At 52.6% G+C, this 14,668-nt stretch overlaps 1 protein-coding gene across 2 annotated transcripts; it reads right to left on the minus strand.

Annotated features, from left to right (window-relative positions):
• Positions 1–365: 365 nt before the first annotated feature.
• Positions 366–13,104, minus strand: ZNF740 (zinc finger protein 740). 2 transcript variants are annotated; one of them, XR_012642805.1, is made up of 8 exons: positions 13,006–13,104; positions 11,420–11,789; positions 10,780–10,911; positions 10,536–10,622; positions 9,266–9,389; positions 8,076–8,194; positions 6,376–6,836; positions 367–5,538 (listed from the first exon to the last, which is right to left on the minus strand). XR_012642805.1 is itself a non-coding variant. In XM_074980099.1 (7 exons), exons 2-7 carry the CDS (start codon positions 11,426–11,428, stop codon positions 6,747–6,749), a joined length of 561 nt encoding a protein of 186 aa, XP_074836200.1. In that variant the 5' UTR covers positions 11,429–11,789; positions 13,006–13,104; the 3' UTR covers positions 366–6,746. The 2 variants fall into 2 exon arrangements, 1 of the variants encoding a protein (XP_074836200.1); XM_074980099.1 differs by having other exon boundaries at positions 366–6,836.
• Between the last annotated feature and the right edge of the window lie 1,564 nt (positions 13,105–14,668).

Consider the following 14,668-nt stretch of genomic DNA (forward strand, 5'->3'; position numbering starts at 1 on the left):
CAGGTTCCCAAAAATCACTAGTTCCCTCTTTTCAGAAACCTTGATGGCACGCTACACACAGGGTTCCCTGTAAGCTGTGCCCTGGCATGGCCTCTCGGGAGAGATTCAAATATCACCCAGCTGATTAGCAGAGTGTCCATTGGTGGTGCACATTGGAACATGCCTCAATGCACATAAAAATTTATTCCACACATGCCTGGAAAAAAATCCACACATGGGTAGAAAAGGTTAGCGGAAATACTGGCTACATGGGCAATTCTTTCTGCACAGCTGGTCAGACTGGAAGCCAAACCCCAGGTTAGATAAGCAGCAAAATAGAGTTTAGAAAAGGAAAAAATAAGAAAACCACGTTTTATTTAAATACTCTAAGTAGGTCACAAAGGAACAGACATCACACTAATGGTAAAAAGATACAAGTTGATAATATCTTATAAAAACTACAGTTTAAAATTGATTCTCATTTATTTCATCAGTAACACGCGCTTCCCCCCCCCCCCATTGCAAAATAAGTATATTAAAAAAAAAAGACGTAAGCAAGCCATGGGACTTTCCAGCTATCACTCAGCTCGGATTCACTAACAGGAGAATTCTTGGTCCATCTGTCAAAACAGTAGTTCTGGAACGAGTCAAGGGCCACCTTCCACCTGCCTTCAGCGACTGGTGTCACGCCACTGCATGACTAGTGCTGGGCTAGTGCTGCTTGCAAAGGTCACCTGGGCGGCCATGCCCCTCTTGTTCACACGCTCCTTGTCCCAAGGGCAGGCTGGATCGCATGTGTGCATGGGAGGGTGAGGGTGAGAATCTCTCCTGCTTAGTCAGCAGCATGGTTTCCAATCGCTGCCCTTTGGTGGCTTGTGCCAGAAACACTCCTTGCTGCATCAGGGCATGTGGTTTGACATCTGTGTGATGTTTAATGCTCATGAAGTTGAGGAGGTAATCACGTCGGCTGGAGCTGGGAAATGGTGTGCTCGAGGTCTAACGATGCACATGAATAATGTTCTACGACTGGCCTCTTCCCTGGGCTGTTCCAGACACAGGCCTCACTTGAGAAGACAGCTGAACATAAATCAGACCGAAGGCCAGTGAGCTTGCCACGCACGCACAGGAGAGCCAGGTCTCAGCTCTGAAACAGACACTTGGCTCTCCCACTCAGACATGGGCTCGTGTGGCTACAGAGGCTACAGGAAAAACAAGCCATACACAGGTCACGAGGGGATGAAGTGCGTATCTGCACCTCACTCCAGAGAACCCACCTGCCTGACACCCATGGCTTTGCAATTCACCCGCGTCTCATGCCTCATCCTGACAGCAGCAGCGCAGGCTTACCGTGCTGTTGCAGCCAGGGGCTTTCAACAGCATGGTTTACAGCCTAGCTCGAAAACAGGGGAAACCCCAAGCTGCACCAGAAAAATGTGTTTATGCTGGAGGGCTGCACTGTTTTAACTTCTCAGGCCTAATTATCCCCAGCCCAGACTAGGTGTCAATACAATTTTTCTGCTACAATCAAGTTAAAAGTAAGTTTTAAACATCACTGCTTTCTGGGTGTTATGAGACCTGACCAAGAATTTTCAGTTGATTTATTTTGGAACCTCCCTGTTAGCCACATTGCCCTCTTGCACCCAGGTCAGACAGGGAAACTTTTATTTCTAGTCAGTTTCTTGTGTTCTTTGTCAGTTTCACTGCCCCCACCTTTCTCATGCTATTTTGACTGCTACACAGTTAGGGAGACACATTTAATTCTTAAAAGAATCAACTTCAAGAGTCATGTAACATCTCCATTAATATTACTTCTTTATCCCTGGGCACAGCTCTTGAAGGTCTTGTCTATAAGGGGATACTCAGGAAAATTAATCCTAACTAATTAAATGGGTGCATTTCTAGTGAATTTGTTAAACACCATCAAACCTGTGTGGACGGTCTTAGTCAGAATTAAAGTGGTCTGAATTCGATTTGTCTTGATTCCCTTTGGAACGGCACGACAGGTTATTTTAAAGAGCATTTAAAAATAAAAACCAACTCATGTTCAAATCATTGTAAGTCACTAATTTATAGATCTAAAATGGAACAATTCTTCTGTGCCTCAGGTGAGGGGTTTGCAGGGCACAAACCGTACGTCAAGCCAGGAAGTCTCTCAGCCCCAGACCCGGACTTCGTATGGAGAAAATGAAATAACCTGGCAGAAAAAGGCAGCCCCACCTACAAACAATTCAACCTCAGGCTTCAAACCACCTGCAGCTTCTGTGCCGCACTGGCAACTTGCAACATCAGTTAGACAGATGAATCTTTTCTATTGTTCACTGCTTATATGTAACAGTTAGTCAAAATCTAGGACTGTTTACAGCAGCAATGACACCAGCAGCTCCTCATCACCCAGTCAAAAATCATCTCGTGAGAAAAACCCCAGCTGCACAGATTACACATGCATCCAGCTCTGCAAAACTGAACACAAACGGCTCCAGGCCTTCAGAACTTCTGAGCCATAAGGTTCCCACCCAACAGCTTCTCCTAATTTAGGGGTCACTGCCCCAGACCACAGGTTTCCATTTGCGAGGAAAACAGAGAACCGTGAGTAATTTAGTTTGCCCACTGAGTATCTGGTTTAATCAAACTAACCATTCATCAACACTCATTGGCCAGCAGCATGGAATAGCTTGTACTTCGCCCTCGCGCAGAAGCACTGCCAGATTGCTCATGTCGCAGGCAACGCCCCAATGATCTATCACCAGCAGTTTTACACAGAAGGTTCGTGTCTCAATAAAACGCCCGACTTTTCTCCGCAATAGTGCGTCGGTACAACTAGCATACGGAGAACACAGCTACTGAGCAGTAGTCTGCCAAAGGCTGGTGTCAGAGCCGGCCCTAGAAACCAGAACCTTCTGACTTCCAGTCCATCGTCTTATTCATTGGGCGGGAAGAGAATAATGACCCCCCGTAAACAAGGGGATGTCCCATTGCAGGCATTAGCGCCAGAGGCACCAGGAGCCAGGTGGTTATGCCGCTCAGGGGAGAGTCTTCGGTCTAAAAGGAAAGGCTGTTCTGGTGGTGTTCTGTAACCTGAAATATTTCACGTTAACAGAGACCTCCTCCAGGCTTCCAGTGTTGACCTCACCCACGAAAACCAACTTACTGCCCAATGGAGAGAGCAGCCCCAAAGTTCTACAGACGGAGTCAGTGAGGGATCCTCTTAACAAGCCCTGACTTCTGGGGCGGCCCAGCAGACTGAGAGGCCAACCCTTGCAGCAGCCAGATGCTATTCTCACAGCTGTGCTGCTGATGCTGCTGCTGTTTTCATGTGGTGAGGTACTAGATAAAGCTGAATTTCACTGCTGATTTCAGTTCCCGTGACCACGGCTTGGGGGCACAGGAGGCAGGGAATCTTCTTTTACCAAATAAAGATGGTAAAATCTCGGAGGGGCAGGAAAAGCGGAGTTCCTTTCATTCCAGCATCAGTGAATGAGAAAGAGCAGGGAAAGCTCACTCCCATGTGACCCTTTCCATCTCACTGGGCTTTAATCGGATTGGACCAGACAAAATGGTCACCACCAATGGTTGGCCAGGAAGCTGCTTTTATGTAAGGGCCCCATAACCTTTCAGCCCAGAGCCAAACTGCAAGGCACAGCAGGGGTCAAACAGCCATCTACTCTCCTGTCCAGGCTGGCTTGGAAAGCATCCTGAGCGTCTCCTTCCCTTCTGCACCCTTACGACGCTGACAGCATGGATGCCCCAGTTAGAAGCTAGCCAATCCCCCAGCCCGCTGCCCCCCATAACAGAGCCACAGGCGTTTTGTCTAGTCTGATTCTGAGTGACCGAATCAAACAGCACTTCCATGGGAAGACTGTGCCGCAGCCTAAGAGCCCAGAGGTGCCCGCTGGAAAAGGCAGCCTCTGCTCTGGAGCGGAACATGCGAGAGGGCGTGAGCTTTCCTTCGTAAGGAGACTGAAAGGAGAGGCTGCAGGGGCCCAGCAGAGAACCACACAACTGGCCTTGACAATGAACCCTTCTGATATGGTCTCTGAGGCGGCAGGGCCTGTAATGGGCAACAGGGGTTTAACACGCAGGGCTCTAACTCTGACGGAGGACTGAGCTATGGCCTGGACAGAGACACCTGTGTCCTCCATCCTGTGTGGCTGCAAACGGAGCCGACGCTTGTCTGACAGCGTGGGCAGGCCCCAAGAGGGAGGATGTCCACTTAACCTCTTCCAACTCTTTACAACAAAGGATGAGGGATGGAAACAGGAAACGGGACCATTGTGATTTCAGGAACTCACGAGTGCCGCCGCCACCACATCTGCTGGCCCAAGTCTTTCAAGTGCCTGAAACTCGCATCTCTGGCTGGATTCAGCCCCAGGTGTCGCGCGTGGAACCCGGGAAAGACAACCCAGGCTACCAGGTTCTACTCTAGCCGCTCCACAAAGAAGACTGCAGTCAAGCACGCAGATGCTGTACTCCACATGGGAGAGATCTGGATCAAGGGCACCACTCAAGCAGAGCCTCCAGACTGGCGTATCCAGCGTGCAGGTGAGCAGAGCATGCTCTGCTGAGTCTTCCAAAGAACCAGCCACGGATGCAACTGGCCAAACCAGGCTGCCCAGTCCTGTGCTGGGGCTGGAGGGTAGGGCACAGAGCTCTGTTCTCTTTGGAAGCTGGTTTTCAGTTCCATCGCTGAGGGATGGGGCAGACAGAGGGACAAGGAGCAGGCAGTATTGAGTTGCACTGAACAATATGGGAGCAAAGGAAAAAAGGTGCATCCAAGATTAGAAACCCATTCCTATTTCCTTCTGGGGGGTGGAGGGGGAAGGGTGGAGAATGGGGAATGATGAGCAAGCAGCCATGGGGAAGGGAGGCTGAAGGGATGTGGAGATCCAAAGGAACAGAACAGTGAGAATGAGACAGGTCAGTTTGCAAATGTTAGCAGTGGTCCCTCCTGGCCCAGTAGCACTTTACAAAGGTTGGTGGGAGAGGTGGGACTAGAACCCATGACCCTCTGACTTCCAGGCCCCTGCCTGATTCATTGGGTGGGGACAGATAAACTGAGGCGGCACCTACATCTGCCAAAAGTTTGTCCTGCAGCTGGGAGAAGCTGCTACAGAAGGGATTTTAGTTTGGTACGTCACTAGCTAAATGGAGAACGATGGGGCCCAGGTGATTTGAACAAAGTGACGGAGGCCCCAGCAAGCTAAAGAGAACTTGGGAGACGACACACAGGCATGAACAGCCTCTCCCTTCCCCGGGCGTGTCACCGGCTGGAGAGGTCTGATCTGGAGCTGACACTAGTTAGGCCACAGATTTCAGATGCAGGGCACGACTGTGCGTCGGGAAGCACGAGGGGGACTTGGAGCGGCAGAGTCAGTGCTTTGGCAACAGGCTTTTTCTCCTGGCCTGCAACCATCAAGGCTCCGGAGAGCGGCTGGGCCGCCCGGCCTCCTGCCTTGCGCTCAGTGCTTGTTTCTTCCGAAGGAGAAAGTTTAACTGCCTTTCCCTGCAGTTCCCTTCAGCCGTTTCTAGCTCCCTCTGAGCTGTGCGCTTGCTCCTGGGCTGCTGGAGATTTGCGAGAGAGAAGATCCCAGATTATTTAAGTGGGAGTCACCCGCCCCATGACGCGCACAGGGCATCAAGTTAATAGAAGTAACATCCGAGAGTAGATGTCACCCCCCTGCAAATCCCCAAGAGACACGGCAAAGACTCATTTCTAGCTAGCCTGGGGGCTCAGACACAAAGGGCCGGGACTTATCCCAAACTGCAAAACAGCTGACAGCCTTCCTGAGTGCAACCCCCTTCCTGCAGAGTTTGAGGCAGGAGCCCTTCTGGCAAAGCCAGAGTAGAGGCTGCTGCAGCCCGACTAGGGTCTGAATTCCAGAGGCTCCATCCTCAAGGGGAACAGGGATGCGTGAGAATATGTTCACCCCAAACACCCTCACCGTACACTGGGGCCAAGGCAGGAACCCAAGCAGCTTTATATCTCTACCCCCAGCACTGCCTGGATCTCAGAGACACGTTCAGACAATGCCCTGCAGGTTCCCCTAGGGCTACGTCGGTAACACCCGCCCACGTGACTGTTTCACCAGATACTGATCGCACGCGCCCATGAGCTGCTGGGTGTCATAACCGCGTCCCGGCTGCTGTTACCCTCCGCGCTCTGTTCTCGAGGGTGGATAGAGCAGGAGGAAGCTTGGTTACAAAACCAGACGCTCTAGAAAGAAAAGCTCTGCACATAGCAGAGCTCCCAGCTGAGGTGAGTTCCTGCATTTCACGCTGGAGCCAAAGTCCTCCGCAGCTGCCGCTTGTAATCCGCTGCTTTGTCGGTCTCTTCTGGTCAAAACTGGCTAAAACACAAAAGCCGAAAGCACACCCTGGTTGGTGTGCTAGATTTCATACCTGTGAGCTCTCCCGGGGCAGCAGCGGGGCCATCGGTGACAGTAAGGGCTAAAAGTTCGAGGTGAGTGGCGTTAGCATTGCTCTGTTGTCCCCTGAAGCCCTTCCTGAGAGGCAAATGGTGGTACTTCCAAAACAAACCAGTGGAGAAAAGGAGGTTTATATGCAGCTGCCTGTGACTTCTGCTGGTTGGGTAGAGATTCCAGGTCATCCTCAGCTTATGTACAGTGTCAGGACCTCATCGGAGAGTCCAGGAGAGTCCCTGTCTCCAGCTTTGCCCCCCTTGGCCGGGGGACCTGGAGCAGGCAAAACCAGACACAGAAAACTGAAAATCCTGTCTGCTCCCTGGCTTTTCTGACACATCTCCCGAGCTCCTAAAGCAGCAGCTGCGAGTCAGGGGTTTTGGTCTGGCAGCCTTGGCACATTCGCTTGTGTCTCAGCAGCCGGTCTGTTCTGGAGAAGCTCTGTGAGAGGTGGAGGGGAGAGCAGGGCGTTATTGAACCATCTGACCCAGCCAGTATGAAAAGCAGCAGGACAGGCCCCAGCACTGTGGGTTCGCACATCACGGGGATGGCCGGCTCCATCTTCGGAGCTAGGGGAGACTCCTACAGCAGCAAGGCAGGGCTGTATTCCATTGCTCAGCACCATGAGCCAGAGCCAGGCCTGGCTCCCCCTGCACTTGGGGTGCTTTGTGCTGGCCCCAGCCTGAGTTATAGCTGTCTGGAGGCTGCTCTTGCTTGCACAACCAGGGCCACTTCAGCAGCAGCCGAGTGGCACAGCCCCATCCCATCTTCTATTCCTGCATCAGGTTCTGGGCAGCTGTGCCAGCTCTGAATGCCCACTGGGTGGGTCCCCAGCTTCCACCAGGGGAACTCCCCACAGGCTGTTTTCAGCATGAATGCAGCCCCTTTTGCATGGTCTGAGTGGCACAAAGGGCCGGAGTGTAACTGAGAGCCTGACCCACGTCCAGCCGACCGAGTCGGTCTTTCGAGAGAAGACAGCGCCATGTTGCTCAGCAGCTGGCTGTTCTGCCCTGCCCTGCCGGGTGGGAGCCTGGAGGCTACCTCAGCTCAGCTACCGACTCTGCCAGACATCTGAGCGATGGTCTCCATGTGTGGCCACTGACTGGGGCACCTCTGCTCTAGGGGACCCAATTCCAGCTGAAGTCCAGGAGAGCCAAGGCTGCTCCTCTCTCAGCCCTCCTCCCAGGGCACAGACAATAGGGGCAACTATCTCTGACCTTGGGCCCTTGGCAATCCCCCGCTTCCTAGGGTCTGCAGGAGGGTTTGCTCGGGTCTCTGCAGCGTTTGGAAGATGAGCTGCATTCTGCAGGCACCAGTCAGAGACTGGCGCTGCTCAGCACAGACCAAACAGGCAGATTTCACCGGGAAAGACCAAACCAGGAACTAAATCCTGGCAAGCTCTTGGCTAGGCTGTTCGTAGGGGGAGGAAGCTGCTTCCCCTGCTGTGCCCACGCAGAGCACACTAATGTCCTGTGATTACCCCACTGTCCTTCTCCGGGATGCCACTGAGCCCAGCAGGGTGAGACTGGGGCCCTTCCCGGCACAGAGCCCAGGCAGGGTTGTCTCCTCGCCATGCCCAGCTGCTGCAAAGCAACTCTTGCTGGCCCGGGTGGGGGAGCATCTGCAGCAAAGCAGCCCCAGCCAGCCCCCTGGGGCACGCCTGGTTGGGGTGTGGGTTACCTGCATGCAGCGCTCACACTGGTAGGGCTTTTCACCACTATGCACACGCTTGTGGCGCTCCAGGTGGTACTTCTGGATGAAGCGCATGTCGCACACGTCACACTCGAACGGCTTCTCCCCTGAGGAGGAACAGACAGGGCTGTGATAGGGAGCCTCTCACTGCTCCCGGGCCCTACTGAGCCTCCCCACCCCCTTGCACCACCACCAGGCTCCCACTGCCCTGCACAGCCCAACCGTGCCCTAGACCTGCACCTCTGCCCTCATCGCTTAGCGTGCCCTGCCAACAACCCCACTCCCAGCCGGCTCTCCTCTTCCTTTCCTTGGCTTGGTCCCTCCTCTGTGCTCCCCCTTACCCACCAGCAGCCTCGTACCCTGGGTTCCCTCTAAGGTCTTCTAGGCCCGGGCAGAATACGCTCTGTTACGTGCACTGCAGGACGTGCAGACATGCATCACCAATAGAAACACGCCGCCGGCTCGGCAGCACCTGACTCTCTCCAGGGTAGCCGCCCAAGGGCTCAGCTTACGGGGAACACGGCTCTCAACCCATCTGCCAGGCTGCTGCCTCTCCCTGTTTACCAGCACCCCCTCTGCTGCACCATGTTTGAGCTTCCCTTGAAAACTCACCAGGGCAGGGGTGGATTTTATTTAGTCTGTAAACCCACGTCACCCTCTTTTCTCTGATGGTGCAGCGCCCCCCTATGCTCCAGATCACAGCTCACTCCACAAGCTGGGCTGTTGGGAGCGAAGCATCACAAAAGCAAAGAGAGAGGGGCAGGGAGATGGGGATAAAAGAGCTGCACTCTTCCAGCCCCATGATGCAGGCACTCAGCAAGGAGCAGCTTCTTCCTCAGGGGATCCGATGGTAGCAGGTGGAACGCGCTGCAGGGAACGTGCCACCTCTAAAGGCAGCAGTCGCAAACTTTGCCCTCAAAACCTAGCACCCTGGCAGGTAAGTGGCTTGGTTAAATTCAGACAAAGACCCCAGCAGCCTCCTGGAGTCTTTCTGCTGAAAGAGCCGAGCTGTTTGATTCACAGCAGCCCTGCCCCGCCCCCAGAGCACAGCTCAAGTTGCACACACAGCTGGAGCTACGACTCAGAATCCCAATGCTTCACTCCCTGTTCCACTTCTGATCCAGAAGACCCACAGCAGCCGTCAGCTGGGCAGGGACCTTGCTCTCCTGGCTCTTTACCGGTATGGATGAGGATGTGCCTCTTGAGATGGTAGCTGCTGCGAAAGGCTCCGTAGCAGTGCTCACAAATAAAGTTCTTGGGGATTCTCAGCTGGAAGGAGCCGTTCTGTTCAATCACCATAACCTGTGAAGCCGACAGACAGACCCTCACCGTTCCAGCGCACGGCACAGCAAGCACGTAACACCGCTCCAGGGTCCGGGGCTGCCAAGCCAGCCACCTTTCCCCGCCCCCTTTCCACCTGAGGACGTCTTGGGAATGTTTCAGGGAAGGGACGCTTTTTGTCATGTGTCTGTGCAGCGCCTACCACCACACAACACCACGGCCCCTAGCCACCGCATTACAGACTGCGAAGCGCTTTGAGATCTACGTCTGAAAAGTGAGGAGGGTATCATTACCGCAGCCGCAAGGTAAATACTTTAGCTTCCCAACCCTCCTGGGAGGCAGGAGAGCGTCAGCCTCCGTTTTTAAGAAGGAAGACGAAGACGCAGGCTTGTAGCCAGCCTGCGACAGGTCCAAAGGACAGGACTCAGGAGCTCTGATTCCAAGTCCCGCAGCTCTAACCACACGACCATCCCTCCTATTTCAGCTGAGATTCTTCTGGCAGCTGAGATGGGCTCAGGCCTGCAGGGAGAGCTCGTACCCACCACAGGATGCAAATTCCTATTTTGGTTAGGGGATATAGTGTGTCATTCCCCCCCACCCCACCATCTGTCCTCCAGTGTCACTCGGGGAACCTCTGAATCCATTTCTTGGCTGCAAGGGCTGAGTCCTCAAGGCTGTCTCTCGGACAGGAAGGGCGTGGGGGCGGCCTCCTCCGGTGACTGCGGGGTCTCAGGCTCATCAAAACTATTGAAACGTATTATAGTTTTTATATCTGTGTATTCAAATGTCTATGCCAAGTAATATCGCTTTACATTCTACAGACTTATTTTCTTATATGTGCCAAAAGGTGGTTTTGTTTTGCTTTTTTTTCATATGAATGCAACAGAAATTTCCATCCATTTGGATGATGTTAGACAGGCCGGGGTGGTGGGGGGGAGTGTCTGCTAATTGCAGGGACATAAAAAGTTTGCTCAGCCCTGCTCTAGGAGTTAGAGGCATGAGCAGTGAGACTCTTCAGAGCCAAACACCTGCAGGTCCCCACTGTCTGAGGAACAGGCAGCAATGCCAACAGCTCACTCAGGAAGAAAGGCTGGTCTTGAGCTAAGTAAGTCTTCATAAGGCTGCCTGCCCTGCTCCTCCCTGACCGCATCATGGACGATTACCTGCCTTTTTAATGGTCTTTTTTGATTGTGATGCTTCTGCTGGCTCTTCCTCCTTACGGCCGCGAGATTTCTCGCTCTCTTGGCGGTGACCCTTAAGGAAAGACAACAGAAGACAACTTTTCCTCATGTGCATCTCCAGAGCCCCTTGCCCCCCAGACCTCCTGTTCCAGTCACATTAATGAAGAGCTGGTGCAGAGATGGGGGGAAGACCAGAGCAGAGATAACATCTTTAATAGTGCCTCCCATACCAGCACGTTCGGGCTGTTCCCTCTCTCTCCATTCTCTGTCTGCTTGGAACTCTGTTTTGGCATCATCTTCTTGCTGGCAACAGTTGGCACGAGGCACACCCCAGACAGGCCCTCGCAGGCTAGGAGACTTGCCTAAGAGATTACACAAAAAACCATGAAAGATGCAGGGCTGAGTTAAGCTCAGCCAGACAGCCACAGCCTAACCAGCCAGTACCCAAATATGCCAGTGCCCTCTAACAGAATGAATCAGACATACTCAGCTACATGTGCAACTACGCTACCCTCTTGAGGCTGGAGGTTTACAAAGAGGATCTATAATTTAATATTACTGGTAGCTAATGGGAGAGTTCCCTTGAGCTTAAAGGCCAGTGTTTTGGGAGCAAGTGTACCAGTTTTGTGGTGATATATATATATTTATATGTGTGTGTGTGTGTAACCATTCTGGCTGCATATGCTTAGCCTCATGTTTAATTCAGTCACCAATACCTTGTTTGATCTGAACTACATTGTTTGCATTAAGTATCAACTTTTATTCGTTATCACTGTGGGTCACCAAAGGCTTTGCAGCCCGTTCCGCTGGACAGTCACCTCCCTGTGACGTTGCATCCCTGTTATAGATGGGAAAATTCGGGCTCATTACCTGAGCCATCTTGTCTGTCCTCAACCAACGGATTGTAACAATTCTTTAGCCTTAATTCTCTCCCGGGAAAGAATTTTACGGTTAGAAAGATTTTTTTTTTCCGTTAATCATTTTTTGCTGGTCTTGTCCAGTACCCTCCACTTTGCCGACATCTTTCTGGATTCTGAGAGGCTGGGATCAGAATTGCGTGTGGTGTTCTAAGGACGTCTTCCCCCAGCACTGTTGAGAGTTGGAGAAGCTAGACTGGAAGTTAAATGACTGCACCACTTTTACGGATGTGTCATCCCAGCCCTAGTCCCCTTCTGTATGTATTCTGGACAAAAGGAGTTGATCGCTGTGCCTCAATATAGCTGCACACACTTCTCAAAGCCTGCAAGAAAAAAAAATAAAAGGAAAGAAAACACAAATGTAACTGAACAAGCTGACAACGGAGGGCTAAAGGGAAAACTTTTTTAATCGGGGGAATCAAAGCACTTCCATTCCAAGAGAACCAGGCAAAATTCATTACTTATTATTGACAGAGGCCTGGGTGGAAGGTCAGGTGGAGAGACACAATACTGCCTACAAGTTTTTCTTTAACCCCACACAAACAGTAAGCACTGACAACAACAGGTGGAAAGACAGAAAGATAAAGTGACTAGCCCCAGGTCAGACAGTGAGAACTGAGAGTAGAACGCAGGTGTTCTGACTCCCAGTGATCTACCCTAACCACACTCCCAGCCTAAAGCTGGAACAAGAACCCAGGAATCCTGACTTCCACCTTGCATTCAAACACACCCCTTTCTTCTTCACATACCAACATGTACAGAAAGGCTGCACTGAGAGCGCTCACTGAGTATAATTTTGTAGCTCGGAAAAAAGTGTCTAGAAATCATAACTTTCTCTTAAAAACAGGAAGCATGAAATCGGTCAGCTCTATAGCACCAGTTGTCTGTTCTGCGATGATGCAAGAAAGTGCACTGAAAGGGCGCATGAGCCATCAGTAAGGAGCATAAATGTGTCCTGAGCGAGCAAATCTGTGACTTGCAGGAACATCAACACTGTAGTCAATCACTCCGAGTGTGGATCCACAGTGCAGCACACGTGAAGTCAGTTGCCGAAGCGGGAGGAAGCTGGCACCCCAACAGACACTTGGTGTAGTATCCCAGGTTGCAAAAAGGGTAAGTGTGCACAAGCACTCGTGTTGGTGCAAGGGAGCACAGCTAAATGCAAGTGCCTCTGCACCACAGTCTTGCGACAGCCGGCAGCCCTGCAGCCCCAGCCTGCGCACAAGTGTGCAAAACCGCAGCCCGAGTGTGCAAGCATGTGGCCATGCCATAGGCCGTGACCCAAGAGTGCAACGCTGCAACCTGTGCTTGCGTCTGGGCGTGCAAGGCCAGCGCGCGCGCGTGCATACAAGCAAGGCTGAATCCCTACAGGTGTGCAAGCCGAACGCCGGCGTGTGCAAGCGCCCCGGCATGAGCGTGTAAGCGCATGCGCGCAAGGCCGAGGCGCGGGGGGTGCCAGGCCGAGCCGGCCGCGGACCCCGGAGGGGTGGGGCCCGTTGGCCCCCGGCGCCCGCTGCCCGTCGGCTGGAGGGTCCGTACCTGGCTCGGCCCCCGCGGGCTGCGAGCTCCGCCGTCGCCTCGGCGCTCTCCCCCGGGATACAAGTTTACAAACAGCGGCCCGAGCCCTCTCGGCCGCCGCTGCCCCGGAACCGGAAGCGCCCGAAGCGGGGGTCACCTCCATTCCGCCCCGGGCGGGATCGGCGCGTGCGCACTGCTGGCCCTGAGGCCAATCCGGCCGCCATCTTGGTGCAGGTACCCGAGCGGGAATGGCTGTTACCAGGGTAACCATGAGGCGGCGGTGGAGGGAGATGCTGAGGCCTCCTGGCTCGGGCTCTCCACCCGGCCCCGAATCCCTGGGCGCGGGGCTCTCTGTGGTGGCATGAATCCCTCAATACACCCCCGGGGGGAGGGGCGCTTCCCGCCCCCCATATGCACCATGGGCAGGGGGCTCTTCCTGGTCTCTCCCCAGTATACACTCTGGAGGTGGGGCGCTTCCTGTCCCCCCCAATATAGACCCTGGGGGAGGGGCTTCCTGCCCCCTCGTAGGCACCCCGGGGGAGGGGCTCTTTTACCCGTTAGTCGTACCGGCATCAGATTTTATTAAAATTGTTGCTTTACGATCAGTGCGTGGTCACTCGTCTGACCAACCCTCCTCTTCCATCAAGGCTGTCGACTGAAATGGAACCCCTCGGGGCTTCATGGCCGAATTCAATGTGATTCGGGAGATACACCGACTACGTAATATAGTGTGGAAAGAAGGGGAGGCACTGAAGGAATAGGCAAGATCCATGCCAGGGAATATACACAAGAAAGGAAGCGCGCTGGAGTGCAAGACCTATGGAACAATTGCCCTAACGAGTCATCTAGGCAAGGTGCTGATCACGATACCGACCGAGACGCTGAGATCACAGATAGAAGAACATCTAGCGGATGAGCAAGCGGGACTGAGGAAAGATAGAAGTACCATACAGCAGATATTGGCACTAAGACTGATAGTGGAGAAAGTCTGACGAAAGAACGTGAACATCTACAATTGCTTTGTTGATTTTCAGAAGGCGTTTGACAGTATAGATCAGAAAGTGACTTGGGTGGTTCTGGAATCAAACGGAGTGGATAGCAGACTGATACGGTTGTTGGAGGGTATCAATGACAATGCGGAGGCAGCGGGGAGAACGTGTGGATAATTGGGAAGTTGGTTTAGAATGAGTAGAAGTACAAGACAAGGTGATCTGATATCACTGAGTATCTTCATCATGCACCTAGCGAAAGAAATGGACAAGATCAAAGAAGAGGTAGAAGGGACATCGGTGCATGGGATGAGAATTAACAACTAGGGGTTCACGGATGATATAGTTATCACTGAGGAAGATGAAGAGAAGCTAGTGAGAACGATGCAGGTGCTAAACGAGGAAGGGAAGCGATACAGACTGATTCTGAGCATCGATAAAGCAAAAACGATGTTTGGAGAGAAGGAAATAGGAAGGAACATCAGTGTAGATGGGATCGAACTAGAGAGTGTAGAGAAGTTCATGTGTCTGGAGAGCAACATGATGTGTTATCTAGACAATAAGAAGGAAATAATGACTAGAATAGAGAAAGCAAGAGTGAGTTTGAAGGCGATGGGTAGGATCTGGAAAAGCAAAGTAATTAGCTTTCGAATGAAGCTGGGCATTTTTAAAACGTGTGTATTCAGCATCATGTT

The sequence above is a fragment of the Carettochelys insculpta genome, chromosome 29, assembly GCF_033958435.1.
Source record: "Carettochelys insculpta isolate YL-2023 chromosome 29, ASM3395843v1, whole genome shotgun sequence".
Taxonomy (NCBI): Eukaryota; Metazoa; Chordata; order Testudines; family Carettochelyidae; genus Carettochelys; species Carettochelys insculpta.